The sequence below is a fragment of the Chaetura pelagica genome, unplaced genomic scaffold (genome assembly GCF_000747805.2).
Source record: "Chaetura pelagica isolate M959 unplaced genomic scaffold, ChaPel_1.0 scaffold69, whole genome shotgun sequence".
NCBI lineage: Eukaryota > Metazoa > Chordata > Aves > Apodiformes > Apodidae > Chaetura > Chaetura pelagica.
The window spans coordinates 2,074,191-2,087,202 of record NW_009970724.1 but is presented as its reverse complement, the minus strand read 5'-3'; the positions used below and the strand labels follow the sequence as shown (position 1 = coordinate 2,087,202).

Here is a 13,012-nt window from a genome sequence, read left to right as displayed (position 1 = left end):
ACAGATTTCTAACAGTTAATACAGCATATTTTCTAGCAGCGTTCTTGATACACTCAGAAATGGTCCCATATGAAAGTTAATATTTCTGTAATTTCTTTTCCTAATTGTTTCCTTTTATCTGTCCACTGTATTAGTTGTTAGTAGAAGAGACAAATCTTTAGTAGCTGCTGTGTTTGTCTGTTGAGGGTGTAATTAGGGTAATGTATTCCCATAATGACATGGTTAAGAAGGACTATTTCTCTCTCTTTGGATAGATCACAAGTGTTTGGCTTGGCAAAGACCTCTCTTGAATCATGTGTATGTTAATAATGGATGCAGAAAAAAACCACCTACATCTGTACTGAATTTCCGTTCTCTTTAAACTAAGCATTGCTTCATGATCTCCTGAACCATTTCCTTTCTTGCCTATGTTACAATAGTTGCTGTGTACATGCATCTGAGTGAGGCAGAAGCAGCCATAAGGGCAGATAACCCCAAACTTGCTCTTAACACACGTTTGCCCAGTGCATTCACACCTGCACAGAACAGGACCCTTACAAGTCATGAACAACATAAAGGCAACTCCACACTCCTTCCTCACCACTTGTGTAGACAGCACATAAATTGGCTTGTGCTTACAAAGCTGGAAGTAAAACTGCCTAAACTCTGGTTGCAATGTACAACTTATTGTAGCTAAATTAATAGTCAAACAATGGTGGGGAAGTTCTAAATTGTTGAGTGGAAATGATTGTCAGGCTCACAACTTGAGTGTTTTGGGTGTCTGACAGATTTGTTCCACTGTGGGACATCAAGATGCTGGAGAGGGTGTGGAGAAGGGCAATTAGGCTTTTTAGGGGTCTGGAGAACAGGTCTTATGAGTAGAGGCTGATGGAGCTGGGGCTGTTCAGCGCGGAGAAGAGGAGGCTGAGGGGAAGCCTCATTGCTCTCTACAACAGCCTGAAAGGAGGCTGTAGTGAGGAGGGTGTTTGCCTCTTTTCCCTAGTGATTAGCAACAGGATAAGAGGAAATGGGGTCAACTTGTGCCAGGAGAGGTTCAGATTGGATATTAGGAAAAAATTGTTCACAGAAGGAGTGGTGAGGCATTGGAAACAGGTTGCCAAAGAGGTGGTAGAGGCACCTTTTTTGACATAAAAAAATGGGAAAATGTGATGGGTGCTCTGGGAGATGGTTTAGTGGTCACAGGACTGTAGGGCTGATGGTTGGACTTGATGATCTTGAAGGTCTTTTCTAACCTTTATGATTCTATGCATGTGTCTTTGGGTAAAAGTAAAATATTCCACATTGCTCTATTGCTGGTAAGAGTGTAGAACCAGCAGTGAAGTATTGCTTCCCTCAACCTTCCTACACAAATTTATCCTTCTTAATTTTTAATTTCTCTCTCATTTTGTTTCTCTCAGGTTCTCGAAGCCAGCACCAATGTTCTTGGATGATTCCTTCAGGAAATGGGCGCGTATCAGGGACTTTGTACCCCCTTTTGGAATTAAAGGACAAGGTATGAGAAAACTGTACAGCTGTTGAAAAAGAAGGTGGTTCTGCAGATGCCTGTTGCCCCATTGTGTTTTCCTGTGTTGAAAGCTCAGGTAGTTCCTCGGAATTAGCTTTTTTCCTCTCTGTTCCAGAGGAGCATTGTGCATGTGGGTGTCAGAAACCCAAAAGGGTTTTCACAGCTGGAATGTGGAGGATGGTTTAGTACATGGAGTCAGTCCAACAGTGACAATTTCGACCTACCACCACATTCTGAAAGAAGCATTTTGGCATTGAGTGCTGTAACTTATAGCATCTTCGCTGACAGCAGCAGAGAGAGTCCAAACTGATTTAAAGTACCTTGAAGTCAGTAATTCTCTAAAGAATGGGTAAGACTCCCCTTTCTGAGTTTGGAGCCTTGAGGTTGACCACTGATACAAATCTTCATTTTCTTTTCATAGCACTTGGTTGTATAATTATTTTATAATTGTGCTACTTGTGGACTTGTATAACAAATAAGAAGTCTCTTAGATGCTTTAGTGCTGACTTGGAATATGCCTTGTCCTCCTGGCATGTGGCAGCAGGGGCTGCATTCTCAGATATGCTGTGGGAGAACAAGAGAGTTGGTGGTGGTGATGAGATGGGGGTCAATACTCCACCCAACAGTTTTGTGGGTGACACAAGTTCTTTCCTGTCTTGCCTGTGCCACCAAAGGTCTTCCCTGGCTGAGTGGTGGTGGCGCAGAAGGCTTATGTTCACAGGAGCAATTTGCTCCTGACTCCTGAAGTTTGCTGTTTGCATTGCCGAGCATCCAAGATTGTTATTTCTTTTTTACTCTGACGTACTCAAGATTACATGTGGTTCACATAGGAATTGGAATACCTGATGGAAAGAGGCCTGCAGCCACATCAGGCTTGGGTCTGTCTCTCTCCATGGAAGCAGATGTGGTAGTTGTTGGAACAATCTCTGATCAAATCTAAGGCTCTACTGACAAATTTCTTTCAGCTTGCATCAATGCCCTCTTTTGTTTTGTGTATGTCCATTCCTTGTCCAGTCAGTCTTTTCCAGCTCAATAGGCAACTAATTACTGTCCTCTAAATCGACTAGCAGAGTTTGCAGCAAAGAAATAACAGTGGCAGCACAAGTGGAAGGCTTCATTGACCACGGGAGAGCTTGTCCCCTTCTAATAGGCACACAAGGTGGACAAGCTGCCTGAGCAGCGTGGAGGTGGGATTTGCAGATTAAACATGATGTCAGCTAAACCTAATAAAAATCATTCCGTTAAACTGAATCCAAATGGAGAAATTCACCAAAAGGGGGATGACGGAATGGCTCTGGCAGCCCTCTCCCTGGGTTTGTTGCCAGCTTGGATCACCACTGCAATGTTATGTAAATCTGTTTTTTTATATTGGATTTTCTCAGTTAAAAAGAGAAATGAGAAATTGCCATTATTTAAATGGCTGTGAGCTGAAGCCATGGGATGGAAACCATTGAATGGGTTATTTTTTATAATGCCCTCTTGGGACGGAATTTTGTGCCAGGTTTCAGTCTGGAGCAAGTTCTGTGTGTGGGAGGGTTGAATTATAAATCTCTGTAGCCCAAGGATTTCTAATGGCCATGCTGACAGGCTGTGAGTCCTAGCGATGCAAATGGCGCCCTTTCATGTTACACATCACTTGGAATTCTTGCATCAGTCTTTTCGGGCCATCCCACGGGAGACGTTCTTGCTCAGCTGAGTTGACTGGATGATGGGATCAGCACCTCATTAGGGCTTTCAGTCAGGGCAATCTAATGATATCCAAACAAGTGACCCAGGCAGGCAGCATGGAGAGCAGTCACGTGCAAGATGAAGGCCCATCAGAGCTGGGATGGGAAAAAGAGTAGTTGTGATGGCTGAGAAAGCTTAGAGAGATGGGCCTGTGTTGAAACAGATGGGGCAGGAGTTTCGCTCTGTGTTGGGAAGCCCTGTGACACTGTCAACTGGGATTTCCAATATCCATCACACTGGAAAAGGCAATTGGTGTTTATAGACACTGACTGTAGCTGCGTTGGTCAAGGCAAGATTGTGCTGAGAACTTTGGTGAATATCAACCAGAGTTTTCAAGTCATCTAGTCCAAGTGCAAAGTGGCTTTTTGTGTATGTGTGTGTGTGGAATACAGCCACAAGATGACCTCACTTTCAGTAATGCTGCATGTTCCAGGAAACTTCTAGAAACTAATCTGTGGTAGCTTGAAAGCACTGAAGTTATTGCAGTAGGAGTAACACACAACTCATGTCAGATGGGAAACTGCTGCCATTGTTAGTTAATCATCTTAGTGATTACTTATCTGCTAAATGAAGGAAACATGGAAACAAGCAGGTGGTGACTCTGTTCCTTTATGAACAGGACTTTCTGAGATGAAGCACATGGTAGGAAGTCTTATGCAAACTCTTTTTGAACAGAAGTCCTTGAGGATCCTATACAAGGTGTTAGAAATAGTTGAAGGAGGGGTCTGTAAGGAGTGGTTGTACCTTTTTCTTAAACTTAAATGGACAGAATTTTTAGTACGTTGTATTTATTGATTCTGCCTCTGTTTACCAAAGATCTGGACCAAGGATTTATCCAAATTACTTGATGCAAATCCCCAGTGACCTGGGACAAAAATGGAGCTGTCAGGAGTTAGAGCTGGTACTGCAGACTGGAGGTGTCATTACAGATGTCTGTAGCCCTTGATGTGAACTCTTGCTTTCTCTGTGTGCAGAGAATACAGAAAATGATAGACATGTCGTATTTCTGAAAAGGTGTGAGTGTATTGCTCATTGTTTTTAATACCACAAAGGGTCACTGCAAGTGTCTAGTTTGGCCTTTTGTAAAGCAGTGGCTCTAGGTTTCACTCAGTGACTTCTCTGCAGCTGGCTGTGAACATATGAGGTGATCTTTCAGAATTTAAATCAAGATTTTCTATGAAGAGTGACCATTTTGTCAAACAGGCCAATGTCATATTTGACTGCTCACAGTTTAAAAAATGAGGCTGATAGTGCCATATTGAACATTGTTGTCTTCCACTATGTGACTCGACAGGCTCTAGCAATGGGCTGTGCCAATGTGAGTGCTTGGAAATGATGACTCCACCTCTATTAATAAATAAAATGATCGTCCTCTGGTCCTGGAGGCAGTTGAGCTCATTGTTCAAACAGGTTAACTCCCTGTCCCTGCTAAAAGCGGGTGTCTATATTCAGGCTTCCTATCATGAAAGGTCACTGCCCTGTATTAGCCTGTGAACCTATGAATGCATGAGAATTCTAGGAAAGGATCTTTGTTGGCCCTGGTGAAAACCATCAGTGAACTGTGCTAACCCTTTACTAGGGTGGCCTCAAGTAGGACAGTGTGCCCTGCTGATGATTTGTTTATTAATGCATATATAGCCAAAGTGAGGATTGTCATTCAGGAACACAATGAAATTAGACAACCTTAAAGAGCTGTCAGGAAGACCATACTATAACAAGAAGCTGGAACTCTAAAAGCTGCAAATGTCAAGATGTCCTGTGGGGGACAGCTCAGGCTGCTGAGCACCCTCCTGTGTCCCAGGCTATTGTTTCAGCATTAACTGGGCTGTTGGAGTGCCTCCCACATTTCCCCATTTGTGAGGATCCAATTTGCTTGTGGGAATGCTTCTTTCCCAGCACCCACCAAGCCTACTTTTGCAGCTTTTTCAGTGAAGAGCAAGGAGGCTGCAGCAATCCCAGGTTCTCAAATGAGTTAAATTAAAAAAAAAAAAAAAAAAAAAAAGTAAATTAATTGAAATTTCTTCTTTTGCAGCCTTTTCTAGCAGAGCTTTGAGTGTAACTTATAGAGGTATGAATATGCTCGTGCTATCCATAATGTTGCAGGGATCCTCTAGCATGTGCCCTGCTGTCAGGGTTAAATTCGTCAATTGAATAAGCAATGGAAAAAATTTATAGTGTTAGTGAGATTATTAATCCCAGAGGGTTTCCTCCCCAAATTTACCTCTGTAGCTAAAGCAAAAGGAGAGAGTTATTTGGAGAAGGGCAACAAACAAGACTGGAGAAATACCTGACTATTAATAGATTTTCTCAGTACATGTGGCTTAAAGAATATAAAAGACTTTCGTAAAAAGAGTAGCTCGTATCTGGCATCCTCTCTGTGTAATGGGGATGGGAGACTTGCTGCAGTTTTTTTTAACTTAAGTGAAAACATATGGTACAGCATACACTAAAAAACTAAACAGACATGATCTATGTAATACGTCTTCATGCGTTTAGTCAGTAGTTGTGTCATTGCTTAGTAGTAATTGTAGGTCTTCTCTTCTACCTGTGTTCCTGCTGGATTGTTTTAAGCTCCTTTGTTGGCCCTGAATCAGTTTGTCTGTGAAGGTGATATTTATTTCTTAGACAAGTCACTGTCATGTCACCATCTCAGAATTTGCCTCCTACCAGGTATCTAGGGAGCAATTTCTTCCCCATGGTGATAAGAGAATATTAGGAACTTGTTTGAAGTACTACAGTTGTGTCAAATGTAGTATGTACTGCTGGCCAGGACACTTCAGATTTTCATCTGATACAAGAGGGGCATCTGGAATTGGTGACACACTCGGTGACAAAGTAATCAAATCTTCGCCCAGAGGACCAGTGCTAGTAGATGTATTGTGCAATGGTTAATTGTTCTTGTACTTGGTTTTATTTGGATGTTTTCTTCTGTGTTGGTGCTTCTGGGAAAAGCCATGTTTCAGTGCTGCTTAGCAGTGGTTTCATTAGTCTCGTGGGGGAGAGGTCATTCATCTTCAGTGAAAACATTGCATTTCTGAGCGTGCTAAAGCTGGCATATCAAAATGTTATTGGGAGAAAAATCTCTTTTCATGCATGTTCTTTTCTTGCATAGCTTTTTCTTCCACATCAACTTTCTTGGCATGAGCAAGACTTTATCTCTGAGAAAACATATTCACTCGGACTCCATAATTGAAATTTACAGCTGACCCAAAAAAAAAACCTATCAGAAAAGTTGATCTTTTCCAACCTACTCTTCTAGCTCTTTATGGAGGCCTCAGTTCCTTACATTTAACTGGGTTTGCTTGATAACAAGTTGTCTCTTTTCTGCTTTAATTCTCCAACCTTGTCTTTATTTTGTTAGCTGTACTCTTTTACAGATAATTTTCCAAGTGGGAGCATTTTTTTTATTCCTCGCATGTTATTCCTTAACAAATAAGCAAGAAGCACAAGCACGAATAGCTGTTAGTTCTGTTCAGAGTAGGTATTAACACCAAATTGTTGTTTCTTCTTGAGTTTGAGGCTGGTTTTTTAGATTAGTTTCCACCAGAATTTTACATTTGACCAAAATTGGTAATAGTTGCCATTATCACATGGGAGTATAGCTATAAAAAATGTAGCAGTTTCCCCAGGGAATCTAGCTGATTTTATAGCCTCAAGAAATTAAATGAGATGTTTGAAAGGAAAAAAATGTAAAAGTTTAAGAAGAGGTAGAGGGCCAACTTTTCATTACTGAATAAAGCCTCTAAAGGGAAGTTGCATTGTGAATTTGGAAGTTAAGTCAACTCTTACTATTGAGCTGTCTTGATAAAAGTACAACCTTCCAGTGCAGTCCCTTATTTCAATCAAAATTGGTGCTTTGCAGTTGAATGTGCTTAAAGAATAGTCTTTCTCCCAACCCACTGAGAAGGAGAAGGTGCCCCAGGGAGATCTCAAATCTCAAGTTTGGGTGACTCCATATTGGAGTTCTTTCCAGATGTGTTGAAGTCCAATTGAGACATGCATGATATTCCTATATTTTACCTCCTAGAGAGAAGAGCAAGTCCTCTCTGACTGTTGTGTTTTGAAGTGCCACATCTTAATGCTTAATGCAAGGACCAGGAGAATTAGAAGTCACTGCAATAGTTATTGATTTTTTTGGCCTTGCAGGCATTGCCTGGCCTCCTGTGAAGGGGCATCAAAAATGCTGCAACAAAGGGAAAAACAGCCCTTTATAATAACTGCATTTCTTTTCCCACTTCTTTTTGGACAGCACATTGTGAATCTTTCAAGGTCCATTTTCATGTGGCATGAATTAGCCTGTTTCTACAGGTTTTATTGCTTCCTGTGTATCAGACCTGAGTTTGGATCAAAATGGTTGCATGTTTATTGCAAAATGTTGCCCGTTTTTTGGCACAATTGTTTTTTAAATTAATGTTCCAACTTTCCAAGCCCTGGGATTATGTTGGGAACTAAGCTTGTATTCTGAAAAAACAAACTCTTGGTTGTGAGGAAGAGCTTGGAAAAAAAGAATCCCTGAAGGCTCCAAAGCTACGATGTAAATCAGGAGTCCAAATGTTATGTATTTTATTTATATCTTGTTATAAAAAAAGGCCTTGAGGGCTTTCTGGAGCTTACGTTTAGTGCATGCCAGGTTTTCCTAAAATTCTTAGGCAAGTACTATGTGTCTTCAGTCTTTCCTTTTTGCTTCTTTTGTGTTGTATTTTGTATCCATGCAACCTTTTATGCATGTGGTTTAAATACCATTAAAAATGATCAACAGAAGTATTGGGATACTGACAGTAGTGGCAGTTTTAAGTGCTGTTGTTAGTAAGGTGTATCTCAAGTAAAACACCTAAAGTGGCACAGCTGATGACCTTAAGAAACCATTCACTTGTATTTACTCACAAGAGCAGATCTGGGGAGAGATTACTGCAGTTTGTAGCTAACTGTCTTTGAGAACTAGTACACGGGTTTTCAATTTGCTTCTAACTTCTGGAAGTCTTTGTAGCTTCTTTTCTTCTACATAGACCTCATAAAGTTAGCTGAGTGACAAAAAGAAGGGGTGCAGGAGGTTTGACTCGTTTTGATACCTCTTCTACTCGCTTGATTCACATCTTCACTAAATACAAATAACATTGTCTACTGCTGGACAGTGTCTTTGTGCGAAAGCTGAAGGACAGAATGTGTGGTGGGACTTGGGTCCATGGCCTTGTGCTGGGCACCAGGGTGGCAAATCCTTCTATAAATGATTACTCTGTAGCTCTGTAGTGAGATCTTAAGGAAAAAAATGCTGAACAAGGAACTTTATACAGAGATGAACCTTCAGTTATTGTAAAAAAAAAAAGTATGCATTGGGTTTGTGCTTGCAGCTTGTTTGTAAATATTGTGATTTGCTTGACCCATAACATTGATAGTGTTTAGTTTACTCTCCCCACAAAGCTGACACACATGTGGAGTTCCCTTCTCATGGACAGGGACCCACATGCAGAGGAGACTCATGCTTCAGGGCTGCTTACCAACCTCATTCGAGTCAGTGTGTTCCCAAAAGCTGAAGATGATGCCCAGTGCTCAGCAGAAGTGCTAGCTGGAGTTGTGGCATCTGTGTGACCAGCTGTGGAGATGGGCACTGACCACAGCTGGCAGGGCCAACACAAACTGCAGCAGTATTGCCATTCTCTGACCTTAATGCATAGTATTCAAATGCCTACTGCTGGCAGCAAGGGCATGTAAACCAGCTGATTTTGTGAGGGAGATGACTGGTATGGGCAACTTAAAAGATTTCAGCCTCTTCTGTTGGCCGCTTGAGAGTGCATGAACAGCCTAATTTGCCTACTTCCAAGGCAGGCAGAAGGTAGACTATGAGAGATGCCTGCAGAAAACCTTGTGGAGTGGAAAGGTCTCCTATCTTTTTTTAATGATACAAGCAAGAAGCTTATGTATTAGAAACAACAATATTAAGTGTTGTTGACATTGACAGTGAAGGTCGCCACTGCTTCACATAAATAGAGAGAAAAAGACTAGAATTGAGGCTTAGGCTGGTTCTCACTGTGTGGTCACTGCTCACCTAATTTTTAACTATTTACTTTTAGTTTTTCCAAATGTCTGAAAAATTCAGGGTCAACCTGAAGTCAAGACGTACTCGGATTCAGAGAAGTCATGCAGTCCTGAGCTGCTTTTGAGTCTTCTGATATTATACAGCAAAGCTGATAGAATATGTCATGATAACTCAGAATTCTTAGATAAATGTAGTCAACTCCTCCTCTAAATGAAAGGAAAACATGCAGAGGCTTCTGGCTTTGTTTGTATAGTAACAGCATGTGCATAGCGGTTGATAGATGAGTGGGTTAAATAATCTCCCATTCTCCCCAGAAATCTAAATTCTCCATGACAAGAAAAAACATAGTAAACAAATTATGGCTGCAGAAAACTGCAGTGGATTGATTGCCCTTGTGATGTGTTCATTATGTAACGGTGGGAGAAAGTGAGGGTGAAAATGCAGGATATTGGTGTAATACTGTAGTTTATATGAGATGGCTCAGGATCCTGTCAAGCTGAGCCTTAAACTGTCCAAAGTGGGGGAATCTACCACTTCCTTGGGAGACTATTCCAATGTTTGATTGTCCTCATGGTGAAAAATTTACCTTTTGTGTCCAACTAGAGTCTCCTCAGGAGCAACTTGTGCCAATTACCCCTTGTCTTTTCCATGTGACTCCTTGTAAATGGGGAGTCTCCATCTTCTTGGTAGCTACCCTTTAAGTACTGGAACATGGTAATAAGGTCTCCCCTAAGACTTATTTTCTCAAGGCTGAATAAACCCAGTTTTCTCAGCCTGTCCTCATATGGCAGGTCCTCCAGTCCTCTGATCGTCCTTGTGGCCCTTCTCTGGACCCTCTCCAGCCTGTACACATCCTTTTTGTAGAGCAGGGACCAGAACTGGACACAATACTCCAGGTGTGGTCTGAAAAGTGCCAAGTAGAGTGGGATGGTGACTTCTTGATCTCTGCTGGTGATGCCCTAGTTGATGCAGCCCAGCATCCTGTTGGCTTTCTTTGCCGGTGCAGTGCACTGTTCACTCATGTTGACCCCCTAGTTCTCTTTCCACAGGGCTGCTCTCCAGCCAGGTGGATCCCAGTCTGAACTGCACTCCTGGGTTACATGTTCCCAGGTGCATGTATATATGTATCACCTTACAGCCTTTGACTTGGAGGAGCTGCATGAAAGCCACATTTTTACTGTTGGATTAAGTTCACTTGCCTAATACTCCAGCTAGAATTAAACAGCACCTACATTCTTCCCTATAGATAACATATGTACATACACTATTTTCTTACACCTACCGTATGGATGGTTTCAGGTCAGCAGAACCTTTGCATTACAATTTCCTTATTCTGGTGTGAGGTGTTGGAGCTAACAGCACTAACGGGCTGGCAGTGAACTGCTCCTGAGATGTGTTGCACTCCCAGGGCAGCTGAGGGCTGTCTGTAGCCCTAAGGGTGGTGGCACTGCCATGGCCATTTAAACATCATTGTCTGACTACAGCCCAGGGCAAGGATTTAGTATGGATAATGTCTCCCTTGAATCTCACAAGGTTGCAAAGGAAGGAGGAGCAGTACACAAGAAGCAATATTGCTGTTAAGTTTACTAAGCCTTCAAGTTGTTACCAGAACTGTGGCCAGTGAGTGGCTGTTGGATGATCTTCATGAGAGGAGTTTTCTGCAGTTTGCAGTGGGAAGTTTGTATTTCACAACTTATGCAGCTAATTAGCACCTGCAGGGCTGCCTGTTTGCCAGCTGGAAAGAAACCAAAGATTTTATGCTTTTCAAAGATAAATTCACCTTTTATCTGTACTGGTTATGGGATAAGTGACAGGGGAAGAAGTGCATGGTTTTGCCCAAGCTGTTCTGTTCCTGCCTGCTCAGTACATCTGAAAGATTCCAGGAAGAGTGCAAGGTAGCCATGGTACTAGTGCTGCCAGCTCTCCTTGTCTGGGGTAAACATGATGTAGAGCTAGTGGGTGTGTGAGAGCTGCCTTTGTGCCAGCAATGAATGGCAGGTAATAAGTTCTGCTTGGTCTGAGCTGACCTTCCGTGGAACCCTGCAGGTCTCTGCACTGTGTTCTTCATGGTTTGTGTTTCTGCGCATATGGTGCTGAGGACATGCCTGCTGGGCTGATTTGCTGGGGTTCTGTGTGGAACAAAAGTAGCTGAAACTTTTCCAGAGTAGAAATGGTCCTCAAAGAATTAGAGACCTGTTTGAATGGCGATGTGTCTGAGCTACTGAATTCTGTTACACCTGAGCTGGCTGTGTGGCTGGGCCCCTGGCAGCAAGAAGTGAGCACACATGGATTTTTTCCTTTGTAGTACTCAGGATGTGTGTGCATACTCAGGCCCCTCCTGGCCCTCCCTTGATGCACTGGTGTACAAGGCAGAGCACACTCACCACGACATCTGTTCTTCTCACTTGCCAAGCAAGAGAGAAGTTGTGCCCGGGCTAACATTGTGTCTGCATCCATGCCACAGTTTCTTCACAATGTTGGAAACCATCTGCCAAAAAAACACAAAAAAGTAAAAACAAATTGTTTTCTTAGCTGTTACCCTAATAAAACAATCTTTCTTTTAAGCATGGGGTAGTGTTAAAGCAAGGGCCATATGCAGCTAGTGCCTTTGAAAAAAAAAAACACACCAAAAAAACAACAACAAAAAAAAACCAAACAGAAAATAAAATAAAAAGATGGCAGTTATCAGGAATGAAATGTGCTCCCCAACACATTGATCTTGGGTTTTTGTTCTCTGCTGCGTTCAGTGCAAGTAGGTTCCAATCATGAGGTCTGTCCCTCTCCCTTAAGAATATGCCTACCCCAGAGAAAGCCTCTGCCTTGGGTGCCATCTGTTCCCACTGCTGCCCCACCCCAAAGGAGGGGTTTGGTGGCTGAGGTGCAGTTTACCAGGTCTGCTGCTGATCAGATTTGCTGCTGAATCAGGTAACTTTAGTATAACTTGTTTAGAAGTTTAGCATCCATGTGTGCAACATCAAAACTGGTTTGGTAGCCTTTCTACCAATGTTGTGTAGAGCATTTTTTTTAATCTACTGAGAAGCTACTTCATGAAGATAAAACATGGCAATTATTGCCTAGATCATGGGGATACCAGTTATGTTGAGCACACACTGGAGCAGTCTTAGTGGCTTGGGTCTTGAAGACTTGGCCTTTCTTTAATCCTTGCAAAACTTTCTTTCAGTCCTTGACAGATCAGTATTTGGCTAGTGGCTGAATCCTGTTATTTTAAACTTGCACCCATTGTTATCACTCAGTGTATAGGTATACAAGGCAGAATATATTCACCACCCTTTCAATTTTTTACATACCCGGAGAAAGCAGGTTCCATCAGCTAACAGCTGTCATAGTAGTCTTTGCAGTGGTGATTTCAAGTGACTTTCCACCTTTAACCACCCATGGTTTAAGATCCTGCCAGTGATTCTCTGTTGTTGGCATCTTCATTGCCTTGTGGAAGAAGATGCCACAGCAGCATCTTCTGATTCTTCAAATCTTGCCCCAAGAAGATACAGAACTCCTTCTGAAGGAGGTCTTGTCCTTCCATCCTGGTGACAGTGAGAAGTTGCCAAATGAAAGTGCCCACTTCAGCAGCAATCCATTTTCTAGAAGAGTTCATCTGATTCAAAAAGGTCTAGTGCCTGTCCAGGCCATTAGCTTTTCCTGTCAGTGCTCGTGGCTCCTGGCTTCTGATGAGGATTACAGGCTAGACAAACTGGCACTGAGGGTGTCTGTGGCACCTTCATTCCTGC

At 42.3% G+C, this 13,012-nt stretch overlaps 1 protein-coding gene across 7 annotated transcripts in view; it reads left to right on the top strand.

The window, feature by feature from the left end:
• Window positions 1-13,012, top strand: part of ST3GAL3 (ST3 beta-galactoside alpha-2,3-sialyltransferase 3) — a 181,209-nt gene that overhangs the window by 106,373 nt on the left and 61,824 nt on the right. For all 7 annotated transcript variants that reach the window (XM_010006570.1, XM_010006569.1, XM_010006575.1 and 4 more), the window contains one exon: window positions 1,398-1,492. In XM_010006570.1, coding sequence (XP_010004872.1) covers window positions 1,398-1,492 — 95 coding nt within the window. The remainder of the gene's footprint in view (window positions 1-1,397; window positions 1,493-13,012) is intronic.